At 37.2% G+C, this 10,706-nt stretch overlaps 1 protein-coding gene across 5 annotated transcripts in view; it reads right to left on the minus strand.

The window, feature by feature from the left end:
- LOC128247611 (A disintegrin and metalloproteinase with thrombospondin motifs 7-like) overlaps nucleotides 1-10,475 on the minus strand; it is a 176,410-nt gene extending 165,935 nt beyond the window's left edge. For all 5 annotated transcript variants that reach the window (XM_089351091.1, XM_089351090.1, XM_089351089.1 and 2 more), the window contains exons 1-3: nucleotides 10,222-10,475; nucleotides 8,282-8,348; nucleotides 3,761-3,821 (exon numbers count right to left, since the gene is read on the minus strand). In XM_089351091.1, coding sequence (XP_089207217.1) covers nucleotides 3,761-3,821; nucleotides 8,282-8,348; nucleotides 10,222-10,281 — 188 coding nt within the window. In that variant the 5' untranslated portion in view covers nucleotides 10,282-10,475. The remainder of the gene's footprint in view (nucleotides 1-3,760; nucleotides 3,822-8,281; nucleotides 8,349-10,221) is intronic.
- Nucleotides 10,476-10,706: the final 231 nt, after the last annotated feature.

Below are 10,706 nucleotides of genomic sequence, written 5' to 3' on the forward strand. Positions count from 1 at the left end.
AGTAACTGGAAGTGTATCCAGCCATAGAAAACCTGCCTCAACAAACTTCATCCAACCCATACAAGCATGGAAAAATGGATGTTATAACAACGATGATGATGATGATGATGATGATGATGAGGATGATGATGATGATGATGATGATGATGATGACGATGATGATTAATATATAATTTGAAATTTATGGGATATTTGTTTAATAAACATTACATTTATTCTCAGTGTAGAATGCTAATAAAGTGACCACACAACAGGTTTTGTCTATCCACGAGCAGAAAAAGTGGTTGATTTATTTAATTTCTTTTGTCTTGTTAAACATTCGCCCAAAACTAATTAAACATCTCCTGTTCACAAAGAAATTAATAGTTTATACATTTTCACAGTAAAGTTAAATTGTATGTTTATTCTATCTTACATTGCAAATTATCTCAATGTAATTTATTGGAAAGAAGGCAGGTGTTACTTCATGTTATGAAGTAACACCTGTCTTCTTTCTTTAAATAACTGTGATCTCACACACATACACACACCCACACACACCCCCCCACACACACACACACGTACACGCACATACGCACGCATGCACACATGCACGCATGCACACATGTATGCACACATGAACACACACACACACACACACTGAAAAGTATTTGGGAGTAAGAAGTACAACCAGCCATAAAAACCAAACCAAAAATAGGAAGAAATAAATAAAGGAAATGGGGACATTGGCTCAATAAATCACATCATCGGTGATTCATCTAAGAAGGTAGTAACTCAGAATAAGAGTTCGATCACATAATAATATAAATAATATATAAATATATGCATATATCCATACATATATGTACATACCTACATCTATATGTATACATACATGCATATATGGGTACAGGACATCACCAAAAAATGTTAAACACAATGAGAAATGAAAACAGAAAACGAACTTTTTTTCGAACGAAAAAAACAGAGAAACGAGATATGCAACATAAAGAATATTTCCCTTCATCAGTTGTCCCTGTCCATCTACTCTGCGTTTCGAAGGCAACGTTTCTCTGTTTTTTTCATTGTTCGAAAAAAAGTTTGTTTTCTGTTTTCGTTTCTCATTGTGTTTAACGTTTTTTTTGTGATGTCTTGTACCCATATATGCATGTATGTATACATATAGATGTAGGTATGTACATATATGTATGGATATATGCATATATTTATATTATATATATATATATATATATATATATATATATATATATATATATATAAACCTGCTCTATTTTTTGGAGTGTGCTTCTTTATCCAATATATGAACCACGGATGATATGTGTGTGTGTGTGTGTGTGTGCGTGTGTATGTATATATGTATTGTTTATTTTTTTACACGTTTCAGTCATTTGACGGTGGCCATGCTGGAGTACTGCCTTTAGTCTAACAAATTGACAGGGCTTAGTCTTTGTAAGCCTAGTTCTTATTCTGTTGGTTTCTTTTGCAGAACTGCTAAGTTATGGGGATGTAAACACACCAACATTGGTTGTCAAGCGATGGGGGGGGGTGAGAAACCCAGACACACAAGCATATACATAGGTAGGAGTCCACCAAGGTTCAGTCCTCAGCCCCCTCCTATTTATCATAGTCCTCCAGGCAATAACAGAGGAATTCAAGACAGGATGCCCTTGGGAGCTTCTCTATGCTGATGACCTTGCTCTAATTGCTGAGTCACTATCAGGACTAGAGGAGAAGTTTCAGGTGTGGAAGTAAGGACTAGAATCGAAGGGCCTTAGAGTCAACCTAGCTAAAATCAAAGTCCTAATAAGTAGGAAGGTAGACAAAACACAAACCCCTTCAGGTAGATGGCTCTGCTCGATCTGTAGAAAAGGCATAGGTAGAAACTCTATAAGATGTACCCAGTGTAAGCTATGGACACATAAGAGGTGCAGCAATATCAAAGGAAGGTTAACTAGGAAGTTAGTTTTTGTATGTGGCAGATGTTCAGGAGCAATAAACACTGAAAAGGTGCAGAAAACAACTCTGGCCACATTCCAGGGAGAAAAACTAGAAGTAGTTGATAGCTTCCACTATCTAGGTGACCAAGTTAGTAGTGGGGGAGGGTGTACTGAAAGTGTAGCTGCTAGAATAAGAATAGCCTGGGCAAAGTTCAGAGAGCTCTTACCTCTGCTGGTGACAAGGGGCCTCTCACTCAGAGTAAAAGGCAGACTGTATGATGCATGTGTGCGAACTGCCATGCTACATGGCAGTGAAACATGGGCTGTGACTGCTGAGGACATGTGTAGGCTCGCAAGGAATGAAGCCAGTATGCTCCGATGGATGTGTAATGTCAGTGTGCATACTAGACAGAGTGTAAGTACTTTGAGAGAAAAATTGAACCTAAGAAGCATCAGTTGTGGTGTGCAAGAGAGACGATTGCGCTGGTATGGTCATGTGGCAAGAATGGATGAGGATAGCTGTGTGAAAAAGTGCCACACCCTAGCAGTTGAGGGAACCTGTGGAAGAGGTAGGCCCAGGAAGACCTGGGATGAGGTGGTGAGGCACGACCTTCGAACACTGGGCCTCACCGAGGCGATGACTTCTGACCGAGACCTTTGGAAATATGCTGTGTGTGAAAAGACCAGGAAAGCCAAGTGAGACCTAAATCCAAGTCCTCTGCCAGGGGTGTAGCCAACCCACTTATGCATACCTTCCTTCATTGGACACTAAACTCCGCTTGTGAAGACCTGTTGAGGCAAGTGAAATCGAAATCGAACTAAATTCAACGACTGGCACCCATGCCAATGTCGTCTCCTTCATTGGACATGAAACTCGGCTTGCGAAGACCTGTTGGGACAAGCAAAAGCGAAATCGTGATGGCACTTGTGCCCAGCGTCGCCTTCCTGGCACTTGTGCCAGTGGCATGTATAAAGACATTCGAGTGAGATCGTTGCCAGTGTCGCTGGACTGGCTCCTGTGCAGGTGCCACATAAAATACACCATTTTGAGCGTGGCCGTTGCCAGTAACGCCTGACTGGCCTTCGTGCCGGTGGCATGTAAAAGCACCCAGTACAGTGTCGGCATAGTTGGCGTTAGGAAGGGCATCCAGCTGTAGAAACTCTGCCAAATCAGATTGGAGCCTGGTGTAGCCATCTGGTTCACCAGTCCTCAGTCAAATCGACCAACCCATGCTAGTATGGAAAGCGGATGTTAAACGATGATGATGATGATGATATATATATATATATATATATATATATATATATATATATATATATACGATGGGCCTCTTTCAGTTTCCGTCTACTAAATCTACTCACATGGTTTTGGTTGACCTGAGGCTATAATAGAAGCCACTTGCCCAAGATGCCATGCAGTGGAACTGAACCTGGGACTATGTGGTTGGGAAGCAAGCTTCTTACCACATAGCCACATCATAGACAGACAGAGAGGCAGACAGACAGATAGATAGATAGAGAATGATATATCAGGGTCACTCCTAAATGTTCATCCAACTCCATTGTACCAGAGGACCATTTGGTCAGAGTGAACTTAAGGCTGCTGAACAACAACTAGCCATCCTATATCATTATACTTCGAAGTGATCACACTGCGCTGAACAATAAAGTGGGTTTACTTTAGAGGTTTGTCCCTTTCTACTTCAGCTCATCTCTTCCACTATCAACAAACTTTCCAACATATCAAAAACATGTCTTCACTTCAAATGCTTTAAATTTAAATAAAAAAAGTTTGAAATCCAGAGTTTATAATAAAGACTTACGGCCTTAAATCTCCTCCGTCTTCATGTCGTGGGTGGACAATAATAAAGGAGTAGAATCCTTCTGGAGAAGAATAAGAGATAAAGAGAAAGAGAGAAAATTTGTGGTGGTTGAAAAACGGGTTTAAGAGGTTTTAGGCTTTGTTTGATGCTTCATCGTTTTTAAACCCAATGTATCTGTGTATGTCCCTCTGTGAGAGTGTGTGTGAGAGAGAGAGAGAGAAACAGACAGACAGACAGACAGACAGACAGACAGAGTGTGTGTGTATGTGTGTGTGTGTGTGTGTGTGTGTGTATGTGTGTGTGTATATGTGTGCATGCGCGCGCGTGCAAGCAAGTATATGTGTTTGGGAGTGTGTGAGTGTGTGTGTATTTATGATATGTATGATATGAATATATATATATATATATATATATATATATATATATATATATATATATATATATATATATATATATTAATGTGTGTGTGTGTGTATGTATGTGTGAGTACATGCACATATGGACATATATATAATTACTATATAAATTCAGAGCACTAATTGAAAACTATAAATTCTACATTTTCAGTAGAATAACTAGTCTCATGTATCCTCTGAAGACAGAAGCGCAAAAGTATTACCACAAAGAACAGCCAGCAATATCCACTGCAATCACCCACTGTACGTCAGAAGTGTAGTTTCCTCAAGTACAATGGCCACAGCTCAATTTGACTGAGGAGAGAGGCAATCTGGAGACTGAAGACACCAAAAGTTTCATCATTGATTTTCATGAAAAGATATCGCTCTTCAACTTTTACAGAGTTATCTTCACTCATCTGTGTGAAGAGTAGCAGCACCAATGTTTCCAACTAAAATAACTAAGTTGGTATTTGAGAATGTGCCACAATATTTGGTGTCCCAAATGAAGGACTTCCCTATCTGAACAGAAAAAGGATTATTCCATCTGGACATCTGCCTTTGCTGCAGTCAAAGCAGATTCTAGCTCTGTCCTAGTGTCCCATTAGATAATGGAATCATGATAGCATATTATATTATGTAGTGTTCACGAGGCATTATATAATATAGTCCTAATGACACATATAAAGTAGTCTTAATAACAAGTTAGATAATGTAGTCTTAATGACACATTATATTATGTAACCCTAATGATGCATTTGCTAGTCTTAGTTTTTTCTCTGTAAGTGGAAGCATACAGAGAGATTGAAGCTGAGTAAAATTTGGTTGATGGCAAGTTCAGAGAGCTATTGTTTGAGTGTTAACATAAACATCATGTAGGCTAATTTCTTTCTATATTTACTATTTTCTGATTGTGGCTTCGCTGGAACTCTTCCAGCATTTGTCTTCCTGTGAAATGTAGGATTGAGAATGCAAGAATTTTATTGTGTATAAAGGGTTGGATTTAAAACAAAGTATTCAGTGAATATGGGGAATTTATTTGATGGTGTATTGATGGAAGAACTAGTTGCATTAGAGTGGTAGGTGGAAACATTAAACAATATTGATACAGATTCTGTTGCTACCAATCTCTTAAAATCTATACTCTACTAGTGGATATAGAGATACAACCACTTCTCATCAAGAGATACAGCCTCCTTTCTCCACCTTTCCCAGGCATCAACCAGCCTGAAATTTTAAGAACTCTTTCACCTTATTCATTCTAGACATCAGAAATCTTTGTAACATTTTAGGAAGTAAAAGTGCTAATGGGCTTTTAATGCACAAAAGTATCATTAACCCTCTTATCATCATCTTGTAGGAATATCATGGTAGATAAACACTTCTCAGTTATTGCTATTGTTAATTGCTGCCTTGATTAAACAGACCTGTGCTCAAAGACTTTCAAACCATAACCATCCTGTCTTTCTTTCAGACATATTATTAGAAACACATTATCAACTGTGTTCCTTTTGAAAGTGTTACACAGTGATCTGAAAAATATTTTGGTGTTATTTCTAGCAAGTCAGTCGACCATTCAGAAGGTATAACTTTGACTCAACATTTCCTTGGTGGTGGTCTTCTCCAGGGGCTATACACTGTGCAGTTGGATGAGAATCACTTGAAGGTAGGGAGATTATAGACTTTAATAATTCTAAATTAAGGAACTTACATAGGAGGATCATACTTGGTACTTTAATAGTGTGATATTGAGGGACATACATAAGAGGATACTGTTTGGAACTGGGTTAGCTTTTTCTGAGTGTTTGATGGCAAAAATATATATTGGCTGGGAAAAGGGTTGTTAATTTAGAATTTGTAAAACTCTGACCAATTTATCAAATGGTTGCAGGAATGAAACTGGGATGAGATATAATAATGTGAAGTGAGAATTAATAATGTGGCATCGTTCTGGTGATTCTATTGGTGCAAAGTCTGGGAGACTAAAACAGCATCAAAGACATGAGAAATGGAACAAGGTTGGCCAGAAAAACTAGTAGTGTTATTGGTTCTCATAATTTAATGGAAAAACAGTGGTGGTGGTGGCAATCATAGACAAGATGGCAGCAGCAGTAGTGGTAGTGGCAATGGCAGTGGAAGTGGCAGTGCTAGTCGTGGTAGTAGTGGTGGTTTGGTGGTGGTAGTAGTAGTAGTAATAGTAGTAGTAGTAGTAGTAGTAGCAGTAGAGATTACACAGACATATAGGGTGTTCAGGCTAAATTTGACAGTATTTTGTGTCACCTTTTTCCAGGAACAGTTTGATGTATTGGTGAACAGTCAATGGCATTGGAGAGCATAAAAATTGAAGATGTAGCTGAGAAATAGTTAGCTGACATGGTGGACTGGAAGTGACCTGAATATTGGAAAAGTGTTACATGTGTCATGATGATTCACACCAGGTATCAAAATGCTAACACCATGACTGCTGCTCAATGCTATGAAGTCTGTAAAGGCTGTGGTGTGGACAGCTGCAATGGAAACCACGAAGCCATGGCCAGCAGGAAGGGACATGGCAGGCATTCTGACAACATCCATATACTAGAATTTATCTTTACATATTTGAATAGGGTCCTAGTCTCAATTCAGGTAGCTATGGGAAACTGATGGAGACTGGTCAAACCCTGGCTGGAGAGGGTTGCTGCTGGAAGGCCATATGTGTGTGGCAGTAAGATTCAGCTCCTTGTCATACCTCCAGAAAGAGTCAGAAGTGATTATTGGAGAATTTCTACAACTTCACCAGCCCCAATTTCTGGCCTCCTAATTCTCTGATTGTAATCCCATGGATTTCTGTGTACGGGGCAAGGTTGAGAAAGACACCAACCACTCTGCTGCAACACCAATGCCAAGCTGGTGACCAAGACCAAGGAGATGTTCAAAGGTCTTCCACTGTGAGGAATGCACCATGTTCTGGAGCTATCTTGAGATAATGGTGGAAGGTGATAATAGCTCCTTTGAGTAAACATTTATCTCCCCGTCATAATCTAGTTGTTATTTATTGATTTTAAAAAATACTTTTTTTTATTTTTGGATGGGATATTATGTTTTCTTTTCCTGTCGAATTTTGCCTGGACATACTGTACATACAGAGTTATTAATATCTAATGCTTTGTTAATTCTAGCAATTGTTGGCTTTTCTTTTTGTCCCACCAATTATCTTAAAAATGGAAGAACATATTAAAAAATGTAGCCTTGGATATACTGTATCTAAATAAAAGTAGCAATGGCATGGCTATGTGGTAAGAAGCTTGCTTTTCAACCATGTGGCTTCAGGTTCAGTCCCACTGTGTGACACCTTGGGTAAGTGTTTTCTAATATAGCTTCAGGTTGACCAAAGTCTTGTTGATGGATTTGATAGATGGAAACTGAAAGAGGCCCATCATGGGTGTGTGTGTGTGTGTGTCTTTGTGTCTGTGTTTCTCCCCCCACCACTCCTTGACAACTGTATGTCCCTGTAACTAAGTAGTTTGACAAAAGAGACCCATTCAAAGAAGTACCAGGCTTAAAAAAGAAAAATAAGCAGCGGGGTCGATTGTTTCAACTAAAAATTCTTCAAGATGGTGCCCCAGCATGGTCACAGTCAAATGACTGAAACAAGTAAAATATATAAAATAAAGATAATGGTTATGGCTGGAGCATTTTTGTTCACAAGTCAGCTGGATTAGAATTAATCTAGAGTTAAATAACATTAAGATGGACAAAGAGGGAATTCCAAGGGTTGCTGTTCTGTTGAAGAAGAAGAGGACTAAATGTTTAGATCAGGGTTTTGAGACAGTGTAGAGATGACAAGAAGGAGAGAGATAGTTTGGTACACAACTTGTTAGTTTTGATAAACAGAAAATGTGGTGATAGCATTGTAAAAGACAATTAGATACAGCAGATCAAATGGCCAAATGTTTGTAATGTATTGTTGAGTGGAGGTTTGTCAATAAATTAAATAATCTTTTCAGAGAATGCCATCTAGTGTTTGTGTGTGTCGAGTCTGTACTATGCAAAATATGTCACTTGTCTGTATAAAATATCATAGACCTTTGTGTTTACATGTGTATGGTAGTGGCATTAAGGATTACAATTACAATTGATGACTTACCCTTCAGGAAGTAACTCTGCTGAACAAAATCCTGTATATCTTGTGGTAACTTCTGAACAGGGATAGTCTGTAGTTGAAAGAATTTGAAACCAAATCAGTGGATGATGCAATTTGTAACATTTGATACATTTTTCAATGGTGACGGTATTAGTTAGGTTTTGGATAAATAACGAAAGAGATGTTACTCAAGTTATTAAGACTGCAATATGTCTATTGCTAACATTCTTACTGTGTTTATTCAGTTTTGTTGCAATTAGTTGCCATGAGTAGGTGCAATTACGAGCATGGTAAAATCGATTTCTGTAATTGCTAAGATCACAAATGTTAGGCCAGGGTATTGACAATTAAATCAATCTCAGTATTTAAATGGCTCCTTATTTTTACTGAAAATAGAAGGATGAAAAGTGGAGTTGACTTCAGTTGGATTTGAACTCAGAACTGTGATAAATACTGCAGTGCATTTGTTTGACATACTACCAGTTCTTCCAATTTATTTCATTAGCAAATAATGCTAAGTTCAAATTCTACTGTAGCCAAGAGAAAATAACAGAAAGCTCCTAGATCTACCACTGGATCCAAATCCTAGATCTTATTCTGCTGCTTGCAGTGACTGTTGTTTGCTTCACATTTAATCGATTCATCCACTATGAAGTGAATATGTTTCTTAAAAATCATAGGGTGAGGGCTTTACAATGTAGTATTCAATGCACTGTATAACTGACAATTGTAATACTGGGTCAGTGCCAACATAGTATCTGATGTGAGCAGAACAATCTCTGGCTGCCTAGATCACAATATTTTGTTGTTAGCATCTTCACACAGAGAAGCTGTAGTGAAAAGTTCTGTATTCCAGAGAAATCATTTTTGATGTGTGTGTGCATGTGTGTGTGTGCGTGTGTGTGTGTGCGTGTGTGTGTGCACCTGCTCGTATGTATGTTATGTATGACGGTATAGAAGGGGGACTACTCTGATATATTCACATAAACCCTGTCTATTTACTCCAATGCTCCTATAAACATTTTAGATCAAAATTCAAAAGACTATAGTTTTCTGTCAATGTTCTATTTAGCAATATCAAATAACTATGTTCAGTGCTATATATTCTTTGTTGCAAATAGTTCCCATGTGTAATTGTAAGCGTGGATAAACTGTAAAATCGATTTCTAACATTGCTATGGTCAGGGTAATGACAAATCAATCTCAGTATTTAACTGGCTCTTTATTTTACTGAAACTAGAAGGATGAAAAGCTGAGTTGACCTCAGCTCGATTTGAACTCAGAACTGTAACTAAATACTGCAGTGCATTTGTTTGACATACTACCATTTCTTCTGATTCTGCTGCATGTAATGATTGTTTCACATTAAATCTATCCACCCATCACAAAGTGAATATCTTTCTTAAAAATCATAGAGTGAGGGCTTTACAACCTGGTATTAACTGCACTGTATAGTGAATTGACAATTTCAATACTGGGACAGTACCATCTTAGTGGTATCTGATGTGAGCAGAGCAATCTCTCGGAATTGTAAGTTTGAACCTTGAAACATGCTGCTTACAAAAACTGCAAGATGTTCCAGGGTGTAGTAGTAAAAACAAGCTATACATGAAATTGTCAGTAAACTTTTGTTTATAAAGAGGTATTAAACTAATCATTATAAAAAATAATTTTTATGAAATATTTTCAGAAAAAGCTTTTAGAATATGAAGTTTTAGTTAAGTATTTCATATTAAAGCATTTCCTAGTCATCAGAAATGTGAAATAAGTCACAATTTTGTATGTGTGTGACATCTGTTTATCTAAGAGTTGTCAACTATTAATTTTGAGAGTGTAATATAATGTCAGTTACATTCAAATTGTCTGATATTTGTTATTTTTTTAACTACACAATGTGAGATAAGAAGAAAAATGATTGAAGTGAAGAAAATAACGAAACTTACCACTGTTTGGATAAATTGTGTTGTAAGAAGTAAGTAAATTTTAACCACTAGTTGTAACATATTTTTCTCCAAAAATTCTTTAAAATATCCCTCACCACACTTTTAACAATTTGAAAGCTCTGAAGTGGATTGATATATTAACTGTGGAATATTGGTAATGTTAACTTTGCTGTTAACATATTTCAGTGCGAATGTTTGTAAAAACCTATTTATATTATTGAAGAATTGAGAAATGAAAACCTTCATTTACTTGAAATGTAAGCGGAAGTGACACAATTTTCAAGATTATTTATTAGTATTATGACAAGTAAAAATGTCTTGTTTGTTTGTTTCTTTCTTTTTTAATATTCTCTCATAAAAATCTGTGGACTCATTTACCTGTCATCCATATATCATATCTATTCATTGTCTCTGTCAACACATCATCCACTCTGATATATAATTTTCAATTATTGACTTAATTGCTCCCCACAGTAGGAACCATT

Source organism: Octopus bimaculoides, chromosome 4 (assembly GCF_046866305.1).
Source record: "Octopus bimaculoides isolate indiv1 chromosome 4, ASM4686630v1, whole genome shotgun sequence".
NCBI classification, from domain to species: Eukaryota; Metazoa; Mollusca; class Cephalopoda; order Octopoda; family Octopodidae; genus Octopus; species Octopus bimaculoides.